Source organism: Galleria mellonella, unplaced genomic scaffold, assembly GCF_026898425.1.
Source record: "Galleria mellonella isolate WM207_F2 unplaced genomic scaffold, CSIRO_AGI_GalMel_v1 utg537, whole genome shotgun sequence".
Taxonomy (NCBI): Eukaryota; Metazoa; Arthropoda; class Insecta; order Lepidoptera; family Pyralidae; genus Galleria; species Galleria mellonella.
The window spans coordinates 1,453,890-1,474,849 of record NW_026442112.1 but is presented as its reverse complement, the minus strand read 5'-3'; the positions used below and the strand labels follow the sequence as shown (position 1 = coordinate 1,474,849).

The 20,960-nt window shown below is 31.9% G+C and overlaps 1 protein-coding gene across 2 annotated transcripts in view; it reads right to left on the bottom strand.

Annotated features, from left to right (window-relative positions):
- The window catches only part of LOC113512359 (anaphase-promoting complex subunit 11-like), a 75,686-nt gene extending 55,349 nt beyond the window's left edge, over positions 1-20,337 (bottom strand). Inside the window, exons 1-3 of one of the 2 annotated variants that reach the window (XM_052898786.1) lie at positions 20,044-20,337; positions 19,723-19,962; positions 15,125-15,261 (exon numbers count right to left, since the gene is read on the bottom strand). In XM_052898786.1, coding sequence (XP_052754746.1) covers positions 19,727-19,962; positions 20,044-20,062 — 255 coding nt within the window. In that variant the 5' untranslated portion in view covers positions 20,063-20,337 and the 3' untranslated portion in view covers positions 15,125-15,261; positions 19,723-19,726. Of the gene's footprint in view, positions 1-15,086; positions 15,262-16,362; positions 18,023-19,722; positions 19,963-20,043 lie in introns of those variants that run through there. The other variant, XM_026896189.3, reaches the window with a different exon arrangement.
- Between the last annotated feature and the right edge of the window lie 623 nt (positions 20,338-20,960).

Sequence of the window (20,960 nt, the reverse complement as noted above, 5' to 3'; positions counted from 1 at the left end):
CTCGAGATTTGCGCTTAGCAACACAGCGATTCATTTTTATATTATAGATAGAAGAAACTGTAAACATAGAATATATTAGAACTAAGAGCAAACTATACATATATAAAATATATATAAACTATACACCAATTATGCGCTAACAAGATTAGTCGTTACAACATAGGACATGGTGCAGGTTACTAATCCATTTAAACCGGATCTCGCTTTATATAAGAATGCATATAAGGCACCAATTAGACGACTAGTCGACACCATCTGTCATGAATACAGATGGGCAAAGCACCGGGTTTAAACCCGGTGCTTTGGTAAAAACCCAATAAACACCCATAAACTCCCATAATCACCCAAAAAAATAGGTTTTTACGTATTTTTTTGAAAATATGTAAGTAATACCAATAAATTATTTTTATAAATTGTATTGATCAATTCTACAATATTAAATAAAACGTTAACTAATAATATTTCAGGAAATTTTAAAAATCTATACATAATAAAATGAAAGTAATTAATTTTCAGTGTTTTCATGTTGCAGTTGATCAACATGTTGGCCTTTTGCTTCCCGTAGATACTTTAAAATTTCTTCATAACACCTCGTTCGCACACATGGCCGTATATATTTAAATTCTTGATAACAGTCCGAAATACTCATTTCTTTTATCCTCTTCTCCATAAATTAAGCATTTAGAACAGTTTGTTTCTTCTTTCAGTAAATTTTCTTTTACTTTATCCTCGTTTTTTTCTTTGTTGCGACGACGCTGGGTAAATCATCTGGACACTGGGTCTCACTATCGCCAAATATATTTGGAGATCGGCTTCGGCTACGGCTTGGCAGACATTTTTTTCTTTCTACAATTTTAAATTAAATTTATTAGAATAAATGCTTCGAACACACGCGATCTAAGTATCTTTTGTGTTTATTATACCTTACCTACCTAGGTATAAAAAGAGTACTTACGTAGATTTTCTTTTATTAACTGTTTTATACGAAGATCTTGATCTCTCAAATTAGCATCCATTTTACTTCCAGTGATTATCAACTAAATTAATAATCCACAAAGTATTAAATAACGTTTTTATGAAATATTTAGCACAAAAACAATACCCTTTAAATATCGATCGTCAGTAACTGTGGCTGACTTACCTATATTCTAGCAAGCAGGACTGCCAGATGTGAAGGGGAAATCCTCAATAAATTGTTGCATGTGACTGATGATGTGAGCATGTTCGTTTCATAATAAAAATGTTGCCAGGTAACCAAAAAGTCGTATGTTTTTGTGCGAATTACGATCATAATCTTTACGATCGTACATTAAAAAATAGACAAATAATAGTATGAGTACGATTTAAATCGTATATCTGTCAACCCTGCTAGCAAGACAGCGACAAAATCACGTTGCATAACAATGTAGCCCAAGCTTATATCTTATGAAATATACGGAAGAGATACGGACTTAGAAAAAACAGAAATGTTGTTCTTTGTGGAAGTCATTGATGAAATTCTATGTATTTTAGCCCGCAAACTTTCTTCAAACAAAAACAGCGCCATCTAGTATCGAGTTCTGTAATTATCTCTTTGTTTATGGATTTGAAGTAAGACCGCCACGCATGCAATACATTATGACTGGGGATTCCCCTATTCGTCGACGCTGAATATGAGGCGACGACAATCACTGTCAAACGTGTTCACTATTACTCTGACTCTGGTAACGTGACTTCCTGGTAACGTGTTAGGTAGGAAAAGCAGTAAAAAAGTGCATATTAAAGCAGATTTGAAATAATATTTATACTTAACAAGAAATAATTAAAGGTAAGTGGATTTTTGAATGATACAATTATATCATGATCACTTAACAATTTTAACTTAAAATTAGATGTATTATTACAAGCTTTTATTTAGCTTGCGTTATGTAAATAAAAGTATGTAGGTATGTTCGTATGTTGATGCAATTATCCTCAATCCTCAACCGACTGGGATAAAATTTTCCATACACGTTTATTTTGGATGATAGTGCATAGTTAGCTGAGAGTCGTCATTGGATAATAATGGTGGATAGCCTAAGATGTGTACTAGATATTTATTTTTAACATAATATGCGTAAGTACCTAATCGAATTAAAGAAGTTGCTGAGAAAAATACAGAACAATACGATAATAAACTAGCGTCTGCGTTTAATCCTCCGAGGAGATGTAATTTTACAAAGGTTTTTTGTATTTATTTTATTATTTTTTTAATAAATTTATTGTAAATAACAAGAAATAATCATTGTAAAAAAATAGGCACTCTATTGTTGAATTTTCGTCAGACCAACTAATCATCGTTCATTTTTTTAGGTTCAATGGGGAGACCTAAAGATTTACGCATATGGGAGCACTACCGTACTTTACCAAACAAGTCTGTTTCTTGCAAGCTTTGTAATAAGGTCTACAAATTCAGTAATGCTGCCAAAATGCTTCAACATCTTATCACTTGTCCAAAATCTCCAGAAACATTAAAAGACTCTATGAAACTTATAAAAGATAGCTCGTCCAAAACCAAAATGTCTGGACTGTCAGAGATAGAGACAAATGATTCTTTTATAAGCCCCTCGTCGTCTGCTAACACTACAATAAATGCTGAGTTTCAAGACACCGATGATCATATAAAAACAGAATTAGCGAGAGCTATATTTGTAACAGGGACGCCATTATCGATGGTGCAACATCCTTTATGGATACAATTTTTCGAAAAATTGCAACCAAAATTTAAAATACCTTCACGTAAAGCTTTAGCGACAAAATACTTAGATAAAATATATAGAGAAATGCGTTTTAAGTTAAATGAGGAACTAAATGCTTGTAGTTACTTACACCTTCAGTGCGATGGCTGGTCTAATTTAAGAAATGAAGGAATAATAAACTTTCTTATATCAAAACCTCAACCTGCATACGTTAAAAGTTTGAATACAGAAAGTAATCCTCACAATAGTGAATACCTTAGCCAAGAAGTTGAAAAAGTAATGAAAGTGTATGGAGCAAATAAGTTTCTTGTACTTATTGGCGATAACGCTAGAAATATACAAAAGGCATTCGAATTAACAAAACTCAAATATCCACATGTTGTTCCTCTCGGTTGCTGTGCACATATCCTTAACTTGTTGTGCCAAGATATTGTAAAGATACAAGAAGTAACTGTGTTTATTATGCAAGCCATAAATATAATAAAAACTGTTAAAAGGAGTCAACGATTAAGTTCCTTGTTGATAAAATCAAGGCAGGGTGAAGATTCTACACAAACACTAAAATTGCCTTGTGCTACAAGATGGGGAAGTCATGTTACTTCGTTAAAAAGTTTGAAAGCAAATAAGATAGCTTTGCAAATATTAACAGTTAGAGAAGATGTGGTAATTTCAAGAGATATTAAAGATTTAATTCTAAGTGATGATTTCTGGACGAAGACAGGGGAATGTATAAGTATTTTGGAACCAGTCACTGAAAGCATATTTTACTTAGAGAGCGACCAGAATCGTTTGCATCGCACATACATTACATTTAGAGATGTACAAGCTAAGATACGTTTTGCATTAAATGAGATTTCGACATTGAGCGAAGAAAGCAAACAGCAGATTCTAACATCAGTATCTTCAAGATGCAATATGGCAATGAGGCCAATACATTTTGCAGCATATATTCTAGACCCCAGGACTCTAGGAGTCGAACTTACTCAAGAGGAAGAACTTAAGGGTATGGAGTTTATCTACAATTTAAGCCAACACTTAAGTTTGTCAAATGTAATGGCAGATTTGGCGTGTTATAAAGCTAAAGAAAACTTTTGGGCCAGAGGATTTGTATGGAGCTCATTAGATAGCATTGAGCCCCTAATATGGTGGAAAGGTATTTGTGGTTCCACTGAGTTAAGCAAAGTAGCGATTCGTATTCTATCAGCTCCCTGTACTTCGGCAGCCACTGAGCGTTCCTTTAGTATCCAAGGCTATATACATAATAACAAAAGAAATCGACTTACAACTGAAAGAACTGAAAAAATTTCATTCATTTGTTATAACTGGAATCTTAAACATAAAGCTGAATGCGAGGACATTCAGTTTAATGAAGAAAATACCTTAGAAGCTTTCATTGAGCAAGTAAATGAACATAACAGTTTAGACGAAATAGAGCCTATCGAACCTATACAATTCATCGCTTGTAATAACTCTGAATCTGACAGTGATTGACTGTAGTTTTACATTTTACTTTCATCTCTTTCTTAATAAACTCAAAATCAAATTAAAAGTTTTTATTCTGTAGGCTGCATAATAATATTGTCTATGTCCAGTATAGTGGACGTCTTGCGGCTGAGATGACGATGATGAAGTACAAAATCATAAACACCCAAAAATTTGGGTGTTTATGGGGTTTAAACCCAATAAACCCAAAACACCCGGTTTTTACCCACCAGACTTTAAACCCACCCAGGTGGATTGCCCATCTCTAGTCATGAATGAAGTGCTGACAGGTCTAATTTGAAAGTGCCTGAAGAAATTATCTGATTAGCTTTGCCCACAAATTAGCAGGCGTAACCGGGAAATAAAAACAGACCAGAGTAAAAGTAATTTATGATCTTTCCCATCCAAAATACAACATATTCATGTTCATAGTCATAGTCATGTAATATTATACTAGCAAAATTTTATGTTTAATTAAAATTATTTATGGCATCGATAGACCTCGGAAGGTGCCTCGCCTAGGAAAATATTGGGGAGGCATGGATTCAACGTTCGGCTATTTCATACTGATGAAGATGAAATTTAATGACGATTTGTATTATGTTAAAGCGCTAAAATGTAATAAATTCACTTTCTCATTTGCAATATTATTAAGGATAAAAATAATCCGAATAGATAGAAAAGTAAGTACTATGTGAACAATTGATATGTCGTATACTAAAGCAGTCAAGTGTTTTTGGTTCATTACGGATGCACGATATTTTAAAAGTAGATGAAGCATTTGTGTTCTTAAGCATTTTTTTTTTATACTGACACAACATATTGACTCCATAGCCATCTTATGGTAAGTGGTTATGAAATTTATCTGTGTGGACGCAGGTCCTACGAATTCTATAGAAACAACTCTTTTATCTGTGACTTAAGGGTAGAGGCATTTGACACTGAATTTATTTATTTATTCATTAGTACATATATGTATACATGGCGGACTTATTGCTAAAAGCATTCTGTCTCATTCAACCATAGAGAAGTGTCAGAATACTCAAATGCAATACTAGTAATTATTGATATACACACATAATAAAATTTTTATATATAAATAAATAATTAAAAATATATATAAATAATAACTATACCAACACATATATAAGATATACTATATTATTATATAGTATATTTATACATTATTCGAGCAGTAAGTACTATATATTATTCTTATTTTTGTATAATAAGAATAATATATAGTACTTACTGCTCGGATAATGTATAAAAGTGAGCATTAATGTTTTTTTTTAAAGACAGTTTAGTTGGTAGTCTTTTAACGGTATCAGTAAAAGAATTCTCTTTGACTACTTCATATAAAAAAAAGAAAAAGGCATGTAAATAGATATTCTAGTAATGAAATGTCATCACTAGGTTTCCAGATTAAATCCGACAACACTGTTAATTACCGATGGCACAGAGTGATTGTCTAATTAATATCTATATATTACGTTGTAATATCAAATAACAAGTTTGCAAGTGTAGCAAACATTGACATTCAAAAAACCAGTTATCTAATTTCAAGTGTTTTAAAGTCAAGGACATAAATTGAGACAGCACCCAAACTTTTACAGTTTAGGTATTGAACGGTTAACACTAGGGTCCAAGCATTGATTTAATAATTTGCTTGAAGATGCCTCGTTTAGAGGTGAAACACGTGTCGCAAAATGTGCGTGAACAAAATGGCATACGGAGATTGATGGGTAATATGAACGGTTGTGGAATTTCTGGTAGTAATAGTGGTGATCAATCTTCAAGTGTTCATCAAGGCAGTCACACACATACTAATGGTAGCAGAATTAAACAAAATATTTCTATTTAAATAACCAGTAATATCGATTTCAGCAAGATAGTTCAGTAAAACTTTACAGGATCTGCATTATCGAAATTTCATATTTGTTGTATTGTAAGAATACAGAAACAAGGAAAAAAATATTAATCTAACTTACCAAATAGCCATTACGAAGTTTGGACAAGATTTTGGAAAAAGTTTAATCATCCATAGCTGCAAGTTTTTCTACACATTACATTGGTTAGCGACATAACAATAACAAATTCTTTAAAAGCAAACCAATAATTATCATTTTATTAATAGAAGTATTCAATAAGAGTGCAAGTAAATGTTTGGCTTTTTTAATAAGGTCATCGAAATGTCAAGCCTGGAACATAAATTCCTGTATCTAAAATCATAAACCGTCAGCCAAGTAATGTAATTCAATTTATTAGAACATATTAAACGAATTATTCAACAAATACTCCACCAACTGCGTGCATTGTGTGGGATGCAAATTATTACAAGGTCTTCAAGGCTGCGAACCGACGATAATTGCCATAAAACCTGTTATTAGACACCTGTCTACACCAAACAATCTCTCGACAATTTATTGCGCTTTTGCTTGTTGGTTTGCAAGCGATACAAATTACGTCTATAGAAATAGTTTTGGAATTGCAAATCTTATACTTTAGAATTTCTGTATAATTTGGGATGACAGAATAACATTTTAGATCAGATTCTCAAGTCCAATACCTATCTTTCATTCAGTTATACAGAGATGCCCAGAGCATTAGGTTCCATAATTGTACTACGAGTATTTACAGGTGCAGTATATTGGTTATTTCAGAGAATTTATGAAAAGGCGTAAACATTGAAATATGTACAAACAGGTAAATTTAATCTAAAAACACGCATATACGGAGATAGGTATGTTGAGATGTGGTTTAAGTGTTATAATAAATAATATGTAAAGCTATTATAAAAATGAAAAATGAACCGCAATGTGTATGAATAGATGGAGATGCTATTTATAAAAGAGTCTTCGAGCAACAATTGTACGATAATATGCAATATTAATAAAGTAACCATAAAATCGAATTAAAGTCGAGAACTATATACGCTCAGATATTTCAGTATATATTAACAGTGCTAGAGTACCAAGTATTTTATCAATTGAGATAATTTAAAAGAGAAATTGAATAAAAACTATAAACCTATTTTTATTAAGTTACGCTGTCGACTAAAATGCCTAGCTAAAAATAGGTTTAACGCATTTTTTGGTATTATATCTGATTCCGTCGACACATGTCCTATCGGCTTGAGGACTCAGAACCATCTGGATTTATTATAAAAATCCGGAAATGAAAATGTAGTATGTGAAGCTTGGGGATATAGACGCGCCAAAATCGACAAAACGAATGTGTCACTAAAATAGAAAAATAAACTGATTAATATTTTCAAGAGACTCTAGACCTAGACGAGATGAACAATAATAGTTCATTCGGTTACGTCGGTAATTCTACTATTATTATAAACGCGAAAGTTTGTGAGAATGGATGGATCTTTGTTACTCATTAAAATGTCTTACACGAGTAGATAACACAGAGGATATTTCATATACTGATTCGCATGGGCAAAGCTACGGGAAAAAGCTAGTAAGAAATTATATTCTTACCGATTTATATCGATAATAATATATAATTATCAGGATACTTTTCTCATAGTCTAATAATTTAATATAATTTGCTCTTTATTATGGAAGCATAATAGGCCGTATAACGGCATAGTATAAAATGAACATTATTATATAATAAAAAAAAAATTAAAAAAACGAGTGATCTGAAGAAAAAAAAAAAAACACTTGTAAATACAAGTATACAAGTCGTACAGCAGTCATATTTTTTTTTTATTTTCAGCGGTGTTACTCAGGATGATGTAAGGATTCTAACGATACGTCATGCGTCCAAATCTGTTCAGGCATTTAGAAGTTATGGTGGAATAAAAGAATACACTCCTTTTTCTAGGGCAGTCGTATTAATATCGTCTCTATAAACTGTATACCCTATAACAATAATAAAATTAGCAGTCGTTTTTCTTGTGACTTCGTCACGTCTAATCGTTAGAAGATATCAATTGAAACATATATTCAGTTATTAATTATAGACTATACACATATTGAGAGTAAGAAGCGTTTGTGTCACCTAGCAATGTCATGAACGCCATTATCGAGTATAACCACAAGGTGCCTTTATCTTTTTATTATCCGCACGTTTCAGTGCGTAGACGTGCTCGACATAGAGACATAATTTATGGCTAAATATGTCAAATTGAAGATTACCTATATATATATATATGTATGTATGTATATATATATATATATATATATATATATATATATATATATATATATATATATATATATATATATATATATATTGTAACTTTATAAATTTATATATTAATATTCTTTAGAAATTTTGTCTATCTTATAATACATATACTTAAAATCTGGTATATGTTTTATATTGATATATCATCTAAAAATGATCTATTTCCCTACTTCTGAAATCTGAAGTAGCGGGTAAATAAGGTGATATCATGAGCATGTTTAAAAAGACTTCATCCTCATCTCATCAACCAGCCTATACCAATAACGCAGGCGTGGTTAGAATTCTATTTTTATTAAAAAAAATCCTTAGAAAGTCCAATTAGTGGATGCAACTCACTACTTATTGTTGTTATTGTACTTGTTATACAATTCAAAACTGAAAACAATATTACAACAGAAATAAATGTTTCATTGTTAATCATTCTACACCGCTATACAAGTTAGGATTTTATTTTAATTAGAACAAACATTTTTATGTGTGCGTGGGGCCCCTCCATGCTTTTATTTAATCAGTAGGTGTTAATGACAGATCTATAGAACATCTGTTATTTAAATTTTACTCTATATGGTATATGACTGTGTGCGTACGCTGTACGTATAGTTAGTAATTTGATAGTGTTCTAATTTCAGCTAATAAGAAAAAAGCTGGTCCAGTGCGAGTCAGATTCGCGCAATGAGGGTTCCGTACAAAATCATAAAGAACATTTTTTTTTTTATTTTTTCCTTTACACGTGCTATATGATATTGCATCTTGTCAAATTTCATGTTTCCAGGTCAACGGGAAGTACCTTATAGGTTATATTATTCACTTTGCGAATTTCAAAATATGCGATATAAACGGACGTATCTTTTAATTACGTCGATTTAGAAGCTTGTTTTTGTCACTGCTTTAAGGGTTTGTGTAGACCTGAGTATTAATTTCAACTTGATACCTCTACGCGTTCCTAAGAAAAAGGGTCTTGACAGACGGACGGACGGATAACGAAGAGATCCTATAAAGGGTTCCGTTTTTTCCTTTATAGGTGCGGAACCCTAAAAACAATTAAAGATTGTGACAAAATTAGTGTAATGTCTGTCAACACAAAATATATTCAGAATTGATAATTATAACACAAAACATTCAATAAAAATACATATACACTTGTAGTTGAATCAAAAAACCTGATTTTTTTTTTATATTGCTTGATATTGGTGTGGTGGTATCTCTACAAATAAATTGATATGCTGACATTACAGTAAATCGATCAAGTCCTATTGTTATAATTTACAAATATTTCCCAGGATTGTCCAATATAAATTGCCATACATCTTTAGGATTTAAATTGTAAATTACATAGCTATTAGTTTTATTTAATAACTTTAAAAAAAAACGAAAGTATAATATTTATTCAGTTGTGTATCTTTGAAAATAAACTGTATAGATAAGTAATACTTTTAGAGCAACAGTTTTTTTTAATGGAGTGAAAATGGAATGCTTACTCCACTTGCGCTATCGGTATACGCTGGCAAGACACAGAAGAATGATGGATGATGATGAAATAAAATCAGGTGGCTCATCGTGGTGATTTCACTAAGAATTAATTACGATAGTTTCTAAGGAACACTGCGTGGAGTTTACAATATATCTGACGGGGTGTATTGCTAGCAAGACAAGTAGCTCCTTATTAATAACAATCCCTTCCTCCCGCTCTTCAGTATAAGTTAGATATAATAATATGTCACTTATAATAGATTTTTGTTTAATATCGTAAAATTGTTACACTACTTAATTTATTAAAAAAAAAGTATCTATTCTATTGTTTTTAAACAACTATGTAAAAATGGCGTCATTTTGATAGAGACGGCTATATTTTGATTTGACGAACACACCGTTACATAGCTCGTGAAAATTTTCGATTAGTGAGCTTACGTTGAGTGGCTACGCAGGCCGACACGAAATCTTGTCAGAAAATAACAAAAATAACAGATAGCGAGACGCCGGTTTCTGGAAGTCGCACTCAAAACAATTTAAAGCGTATAACGTAAAATAGACCTGCCGTGAACAGATTTTTTTGACATACTAGATTGGAACGCAGATAACTATCTACATTTATACAGAAGATTAGCTCTTTACCCGCTACTTCGAGCGAGTGAATATCAGAAATATTTAACTAGGAGAACCAATGAAATAGATGGCCTATTAAAATAAAACATGTGTCAGGGGTGACCTTCTCTAGAAATCTGTCCGATTCTAGAATAAGAGCATACAGGTATGCGACTCAACTTCCCGAGCCGCTGCAGTGAACCAGTCGTTTCTGCAACTGCAGTGTCCCCCCCCCCCCCATTCCTTTCACAAATAAGTCCCTTATTACTCTTAATTATCAATTTTCTTTACGCATTTCCAACGTTTTCTTCCTTTTTTTCCTCAATCCTTTCCTCCATACCTGTCTTTCTTTCTTCTTTTTTATATAATTTTGTGTCATTATGCCGTATAGGGAAGAGCACTGCTTATCCTAAAGTACAGGATTTATTTATTTAGGCACTATTTAGGGTTTTACTTATATTTAAAATGTAACATTTATTTTGAAATAAATTATTATTATTATTATATACTGTAGGTGGCGAAAACCACCAACAAATACATTACCAAAGAGGGTTGACATCAGGCAGGTGGTCGGTCGTAAAACTATAAGCCAAATATTTTTGTAATATGGATAAAAACATATGACGCCGACCACAAATAATAATTGAGATCAGGGTAGTAAGATGATGATATTAAGATAAAACATCTTTCAGATTTTAAGTTAAATCTTCAGGAATACAACTGCGAAAACTACATTCAATTTCATAAATTAGTTTTTAGGTGAGGCCGGAACAAACATAAAAAAATAGAATTTCTAATAAAATATGATTTTGGCTTCTACTGGTCATATAAAGACTCCCATGACAATTTTCTTTAAATATCTCTCACGTACTGATATCGACCAGTTAATTTGATTACATAAGTAAAATTGTTATAGAGAAAATTACAGTGGGAATAGGTATGTACATTTTCTACCACTACAATGTTTGTATTCCTTTATGGATTGATTCGAGATTCAATTATTCTTTCTGATGGTACTTCTGACGATTTGACTTATGGTGGACCAAAACTAAGACAGAATGATATTTTTTATAGCAGAGACCGAACCAGTATGCAGGTGATGTTATGGGCACGTCTATATGCACCTGTAATATCAGGAATTGCAGATGTGCAAACGCCATTTAAGAAAGGAACATATGTTTTTCTTCAAGTGTTCTATATTGTATTACTTCGAAAATATAGCTGCTTGAAGTTGGTTTTACAATTTTGTTATGCGTAGAAATATACCTCTTAAAACATCACCAAAAGCCAAACTGCGGTTGCCAACCCGCCTGCCAAGCATGGCAACTATTGGCAATGGTAAACTGCTATGAGGAACGGCCTTGTTCTTCATGGCAGTCTATAGAGGACGGCTATGTTCAGATAATTGCTTGCAGTGGACAGATAACTGCTGATATGATGATGATGATGATAATATGCGCAGAAGAATGTATATATATATATATATATATATATATATATATATATATATATATATATATATATATATATATATATATACATATATAACATAAACTTTCGAATATGAATAAAGTCACATCAAGAGATCCCACAATGTTGAAACTGCCCATCTGCAGAACCACACTGCATCAACAAAACTGTGATATAATGACTATTAAAACATATTATAAAATACCAATAGCGGTTAAAAAAACGGTTACTGGAATGCAATTGTTATTTAATAAATTACTTTTTAAAAAAAATTTATAATATATACATACATTATAAATTTTTTTACATACATACATACATACATACATATAATTTATAATATATATAATTTATATGTATGTATGTAAACGTATAATTCTGTTGTATTATATGCCATTTGTTATGTTTTTGACTTGTTATATATTTGTTTTTGTTTAGTTTATATTTGTATTTGTTTAGTTCTGCTACCTTTGGTATGTGTGTGACTGTCAATATTTATGGATTGACTCCTACTAGGCTATTAATATATATAAGCCACTAAAAAGTAATTAGCATGTGCTGAAATAAAAATTTGCATGCCTTTAGATAAAGCGAAATGTATAGCACAATAATTATTAAGACCAATTAGTACCACATTTCGAGCAAATAAATAATTATTATTAAAAGAACTGAAACTAAGTTCAAATTTAACTGTGAAAAATTAACCTAAATCAAAAAATCAGTCGTTTTGAGAAATATTTTTATCTGATTACAATTAGATCGGTGATAAATAAAACCACACCTGATTAAAATAGATACATTGCATATTGCTAGCAATGGGGCTGTCAAACTCCATTACTAACAATCCCTTTCCCTCCACGCTCTGGTATTGTAAGTGTTCATAGGCTACGGTAACCGCTTACCATCAGATGGGCCGTATACTTATTTGGTACCTCAGGGGTATAAAAAAATTTTAGAGATAAGTTTAGGGAATGACACCTCGGAATCGATTCAAGTGCCATACTTTTACAGTTGTTACTTAACAATTCATCATCATCTTATAAGCCGTTAATTGACCACTGCTGAACGTAGGCCTCCCCTTGGGAGGTTTTGCTAGTAGTCGCCATGCTTAACAATCCAAATAAATCACACGACGTCCGTAATTGCTGACGTATTTCACCGTGGCTCCTTCGGAAAATTAGTTGGAACATGTCAAGGAAGCAGTTTTACAGGCTAGTTATTATTTTGTTTATATTCATTTAGTATTGTATCTTTTGTATACCATGAAATTTATATATCTCGAATTCTAATATATTTGACATGCCCATGTCCATCTAGAATCTAGATTCTTAATTTTACGTACTATTAACGAGTTCTGTTTTACCTTGTGCATTTAATGTACCTACAAAGTCTGTTTTATTAATTTTAAGGTAAATATTCAGTCATTCGTGCGTTCAGCGTATACCTGGGCACATATTACAGCGCGTTACAGGCACGGCCCCACATAATTTTTAAACATTTCCGTGTACGGTTTTACGGTCAGTGGCTGGTTTTAATGAAATTTCAAACACGTCGGCGCGAGCGGGTGTTGTAAAACTCGTTACAAGTAAACGGGCAAGTTTTGTAGCTCCATAAATCCTCAACTGAAAAGAAATAATAGCTTCTTGATAAACAAAAGAGCGTAGTATAATTAACACTGCTTTGTGCAATACCATGCTTGATCAATTCAACGTAAATTTATAGTATAAATAAATCTATAAACTTCACGCTTGCCTGTCAATGTTCAGAAATCAAAATAACAATAAACATCATTAAATACGTCATACTAAAGAGAACTTGCTTATAATTTTTTGCATGCAGCGTTTTAAGATACAAGCCGATAGCTAGCATGTTTTTTTATGTTTCTTAGAAATTGATGACTAACAGGGATGATTGTAGAACCTATAATTATAATAGTCAATCTTCAAATGTTGATAATCGCACGAATACTAATGATAACGGAATTAAATAAAATAGTTCTAATCAACTACCCGGTGATATAGACTCGCAAAATGTACCCAATTCAAAAAAAAGTTTATAAAACGGTAGATTAGAGTGACTTGCAGCGTATCCCGTTAGCGCAGGCGGGGTTAGCATACCATTTTCACCCCAATGACTTGGGGGCCAATGTATACCATCAGAGGGGGGGGGGGTGCCATTCCATTGTCATCCAATAATATATAATCCAAAAATATAATCACAATAATCCAAAAAACCCTCAATGAAGTTTAAAAAAGATTTTGCTAACAAGTAGCAAGCAATAATAAGCCTCTTGTAATAGGTACACTGGATACGAACTCAGGTCAGTTTGTTGCGGAATACCGGTTCGAGTCTTGTCGGAAGTTTAACAGTCTATCTAGATAAGATTTCCATCAATGTTTCTTCTACCATTTTCGTTATTTTAGCAGTAATATTAAGTGAGGAACTCAGAATTCCCAAATTTAAATTATCCAGATTGAATAAGAGATTAGAGACTAAGATAGTGATAGTGAATGTATATATACAGATACATACAGACATGACTTATTGACTTTTAAGTTGCGCTCCAAAGTGTAGAACATACTCGTAAAACACAAACAGACGGCGAGTAGACATAAACTATATATACATACTAATATATTTATTAAAAGCTGTGATAAACGATCTCATTTAAATTTAAAATTACCATTAATCTAAATTTAAAAAGATGATAAGTAATTTAAAAAAAACCCGATCGACTCGTTTATACATAATATTTAATATGTAGTCACATAATTTGCTTTGGTGTGAATGACATTATTTTTAGATAATTTATAATTTTACGCAGTTATTGCTGTAAACAGATGACTGGATCTGACTACAGCACAATGTATAAAATAAAATTAAAATTAGGGAGTTTTCTACCAGCAAAAATGATTATTTTTTTCAAATCATGACTCGAAAAAATTATAAGTAAGTATAGAAGGCCATATTACCTATTTTGTTTTTTATCCTATTTTTTAATTTCATTGTAAGAAGACTCCTTTTAAACAATACTATTTCAATTCAAATCTAAACTCTAAGATTTATAATGTAAGATCAACACCTTCATGTATACAAAAATCATAAAAAAGAGAAATATTCTAGACTTACCATTTCCTTCTTCAAGTACGTCAGTTGAGAGTCAAGGTCAGTGGGCGGGTTGTCGCTAACAGTGGACGTGTCTTGCACCTCAGGCTCCCCGTCGGCGAAGCCGCTCAAACTCTTCGGCAAGGGTGGCAGACCTTGGAGTGACATTGTGCTGATAGCGCGAAACTGCTTACGTAACCTGTGGGCACGATAAATTATTTAGTATAGAAGTTTACTTCTATACTATTGCGCACGGCAACTAGCTAACGCCCTATTTAGAATTTTAATAGCAAAATATGATGTAGTTCTAAAATTAGAGGTATATAGCCGTTTTATTAAAACTTAAGGAAATGGTGACCAAGTTTTGTTAACATTATCGCAGAAAGGCTATCTAAATGAAATTAATCAATTGAAATATTCAATTAATTAATCAACTTTTAATTTGTACTGCTATTGGACATCAGCAGACTGTCTTATAGTCAGGTCAATACTTAGTTTACATTTTCGTTAAGTACTATAGAAATAGTTTATGAATTTCTGTGCTATTTATTCTATGATTAGTTTAATATTTCATTGTAAGAGAACTTCTTAATCATTATAAAATAGGTATTGGAAACTGTTCATATTTATTTTTAATTGATAAATAATACAGGCATTGCCAGATTTTGGTTGACATGTATGTATGATCTTAAGAATTGTCACAGGTATGGAAAATAGCATAGTTTTACACTTAATAAGGTGTGTGTGTACATTTGCATCAAGATATTCATGCAACATAAGTTCTTAAATCAAAGGAATTAAGAACTTATGTTGCATGTATATCAAATTATTAAGCGTCTTATAACCGACTAAATTATTTTTAGATTAAATATCTTATCATAACAACGTTGCATACACTTAAGATATAAAAATTTTACATCTTAAGTGAATGCAACGTTATTCATATTATAATTTTCCATTAAAATTATAAATTGCCCTTCGAAGTCATAAAAAACAAATATGTTTATAGTTTATTTATAGTTCACGACGTTGTTTCATAAATAATGTTTGATTTTACATGATTAAGCTCATCTTATAACATTACAATAAGTAATAGAAAATACTGTTCAATCGACCTAAAAATTACCACATTTACATCCACAAGCAGGACAAACTGTTTAACCGGGTTAAAAGCAGTTAGATGAACTTTAAGCATGAAATGCCGGACGATGTACTAATAACATTAGAAATAGCTGTTCTACAAAATAATTAAAATAAAAAATAATGAATATACGCGTCTTAAATATTATTTTACACCCACCTAGATTTTAGGTCATCGTCTAATATGTAAGCATATGCTTGATCATATCCGTCATCTGTTTCCATATTTCCACTAGTTACTGAAGACATCGCATAATTGTTTTCTGAATCTTCTGAATCGCAATGACCATTAATCTCTAATTCTTTTGAATCTAACGTTTCAGGCACATTTGATTGTGAACGCATAGTTTGCAATTCGTATATCAACATCTCATGGTTATTCATATCTTTCATGATCTCCGGAGAATCATTACCATTGCTGAGATTCTGAGAATCCTTTCCTTTATCTATAACAGCGTTAGCTTCATTTTTATTGGTATTTCTACTCGCAAGAAGCTCTGAAATTAACATTTCCGTGACTCGAGATGTTTTTCGTTCCAACGAGTTGTTATTTTTGTTTATATTTTCATCGAGATTAGGACATTTAAGACCGTCCTGTGAATCAGTGAGGTTATTGACTTGTTTCGATGGGCTGTTGCGTAATCTGTCATCGAATTCTTGAACTTCTTCTACTGTAGCGTAGGGTGCTTCTGAAATCGGACTTTGTGGAGGTTTCGCATCTACTGGTGTAGAATAGGGACTTATTTCCGGCGACTGCTTAGGACTATCATTCACATTTAACTGTACAGGTAATGGTTTCATTGGCTTTAATTTAGGTTTGGGAGACAGCGGAGGAGGAGGTGCTTTCCTTAAAGGTAATGTTTTTTCGGCGAAACTGGACGATTTTGAAACTTTACATTTTGCGTCCTGATCTAACTTGTTCGATGTGGAAAGTGATCGTACTAAGATTTGTTTACATGTCTTTACCGCTTTGGAATTTAATGATTCATTTGACCTTTTGTTTGATGCCGGTGTCGGTATCGGGCTACTGTCACTCGAACTTCTTCTGGAGTTTTGGCCACTTGATTTTTTCTCGTCCGACGAGGAACTTCTATCGCTAATAACGTCTCTAATGAATGACTTAACGCGCGCCAAACCATTTTGTTTAGGAGATACGGTTGGTTTACTAGTTTTAGTATTCCTGTCCAAAGTTTTGGCTTTCGTCGAATTGCATTGTTGTTCTTGTCTTGGTAAAGTGCGAGACTTTGACAGGTTGGCCTTCGATTCGGCAACGGCCTTCCTCGTTTTGGCTAGAGCCTCTGCCACCACACTTTGGTTGGGTCGTGGTGGTACAGGTGGCGGTCCTTTGAGTTTATTGCTCTTCATAGGTTGTGTATTAGTCTGAACCATCAGCATTTTTAAGCGAAGAAGCACTCGTACGATACTATAAGAGGAGCGTTATAGTATAAGGAGCGCGTTTACAACAGCACTGCGTAATTCACAACACTCGCGAGCGGGCGTGACGCATGCCGACTGACGCGGCCGTACCCGCGAGAGCGCGACTATGACTGCTTAAAGGTGCCTATCAACGCCGCTACACCGCCAACATTACTTGTCTGTCGCATTGCACTGTATCGCCTTCGTAACTTTACCTCCGTCCCCTTACTTAATATTATAAATTGTCGTTCTAACAGGCTGTTGTGTATGTCTTCCAGTTTACGTACAGTGCACAGCCGAACAATGTGTTGACCCACACTTTTAATGATGTAAAAGTGATTGTTTACTATGTGAATGAATGCAATACAGATTACCGGTCCATGGAGCACGCGACATGGCGCGGCCATTGTTGGCCGTTTTGAAAGCACTCTCTGACCTATTGTTTAACAGTAACCAAGTCATTAGACATGGATAGCTGCTATTATAAGAGTATTTATTATACTTGAATCCAATATTTTTAATAGGACTCAATTAGCAGAGTCCACTACAATGGTAATTTAATTCAGGTAATTAATTATGTTAATAATATAGATACATTTGTTTTAATTACGTGTTTCTACTATTTATATACAGTATTTCTATAACATTTCTCAATATAAGTATGAAATATTTATCCATTGTAAAAAATCACTACCTGTCAATTATCACCATCTTCAAAATCAAAATTTCTTATTTTCAATTTGGTATTAATAAAAATATATTTAGGATTATAATTTTAAATAAGATAGTCAAAGGCATTTTTGTTATGTTCTACTACAGTGTGCCACCACAGAATCATAAAAAATGCCTATTGAAAAATGTTTGTCATTAATTTTACTGAATAAAAAATAATTTTATTCTTTTTTTAGTATTGATTTATGATGGTGAGGTGTGTACCAGTAACAGATGATAGACAAAAAGGTAAATTAATTATTTAATTGTGAAATATTAATCAGGAATTTACAGTAAATGTCATATTGCTTAAAATGCAAAACAGAGTGTATTTGAATCTAATACTGCTTATCAGTAGAAATATGAGTGGAACAGAGATAGAAGTACTCCATTACATCCTAAAATTTAGATAACTATTTTGTGATAAATCATCATATATTCCAATAAGCAGAAGTATATCTAATTAACAAAACATTATAAATAATATTCTAGGACAAATTTAATGTTAATAAATGAACCATTCATTATTTGTTTGTATTTCTTTATTTATATCCAGCTATATCAGACATTTATTCAAATACTTAAGTAGTCATCATCTAATTTAAAAAGTACAGAATATATTAAAATCATCTTTATTCAAATAGACTTATAAAGCTACAAGCGCTTTTAAAACTTTATTTTAAAATCTACTGCAGGGTTCGGAAAGTCGTTAGCTGTTGAGAAAAGTTTTGGATGTTAGTAAACAGTTCATTTTAAGTGTATACTAATATTAATATGTAACAATAAATATAACTTCAAAATGATACACGATTTTAAGGGCATTTCAAGGTAATATCATATCATGTAGTGAGGTGTATATAAAGCTGCCATTTAGGCAGTTTTTACCACAAAAAAATTATATTGCAACTTATGGAGTCAAAATAAATTTAATAATTTATAATAGATATTTTTCATAATCATGTATCATTGAATTCAGAAGTTACATTTTAGTAATTATTCTTCTACAGATTCAGTGATGTATCATATACAACATGCTATAATCCACAGAGTATATTTAATAAATACATGTATACTTAATAAACATATATGTTATTAACAGGGTGAAACCAAAATCATTGGCCATATGTAAAATTGATACTCTTTCATGCTATGAAATATATTAGGACAGAAATTTTGAAATAATAATGACTACAATTTTTAGACTTCCATACTAACATAACAATTGGACACACCATATTAGTGTGAGAAGCTTAATTTTTTTTTTATTTATTAATACATGGAAAACTGAATATTTGGGAAAAATATTCAGTTTTACTACTACCTAGAACACTTTCTTAAAAAGATATTAATGATATTAATTTCATTCAGTATAATTATCTGTGTATGTACTTACCTATTTACTTGTTATTGAACTTCCAATCCTGTCTACACATAGGACACTGTTGTTGAGGTTGTGAGTGCAACCACTTAACGATGCAATGGATATGGAAGCAGTGTGAGCAGGCGCCCCACACCAGCGGACAATCGTCGCCAGGCAACTTACAGTCTGGACAGCAACTATCGAAGGGCATACGGCATATGCCACAGTTCTCGTCGTTCGCTTCCCAGCGCCAAGTTGCGACTCCTGTCCAGCCTGTCATGATTAAAAAAATTCATCACAATAAAACACACCTAGGTAAAAGTAAAACATAACCGCAAATCTGTAATTTCTTACTTTTAATTATTACTTTCATGACACGATTTTTAAGGGCATTACGCAGACATAAATTTACTTTTTCAAGTACGGGTATGATAGGTTTTGTTTATCGTTAATTTCCTTCCAAATATTTCTAAAGTAGCAAGTGACTAAAATCAAATCCAAAAATAAATTATGATTATTTTAAATGCAAGTATTTATAAACACTTTGTACAATATGATTATTTTTAATTTGTAATTCTTTTAAATATTGTAATTATTTTAATTTTTACGTAAAGTATACAACTTCATTTTGACTTTAATAGTAATAATTCATTCGTATTGAGAGAGGTAAAGGAACTAAGCCATACAGCCTAGTATTCAGTAGAAAGTTTGTATTTCTTGTTATAATTACTGAAAAGCTTTCTGATTTTATATTCATTTATTCACTTGATTTGCATAAAATCTTTAAGTCTGTCTACTACATTTATTGTTTAAAGGTAGTAGAGTAAAATCTTTTAGTTTTTAAATTAAATAAATAAAAAGTTTTTAGAATAAAAGCACATTTTTATTTTCTCTTGCAAATTAATAAAGAATAAAAAGAAAATAGACTGCGTTTTGAAAAATGCCCAGTTAAAAATATCTATAACTAGCGCGCGTATTTGATAAGATAAGTGAATAATATGGATAATGCAAGAGATCTATTTGAATGTACATACTTAGTACGTTATATTAACTCTATGATATAAATTAATGCATTTGATGTATCTACCTATTTTAACGGGAGATAGGTGTGACAGATATATGCATGTAAAAAGATAATGTCTATTTTTATTCCATTATTGTTTCTATGTTTTAATCATTACTTTAGAGTACATACTATTTTAAATTATTATTCTCAATCTGTGTTAATAGTAAGAAACTTCTAGAAATTTCATAGATAATAAAGTGGCTTG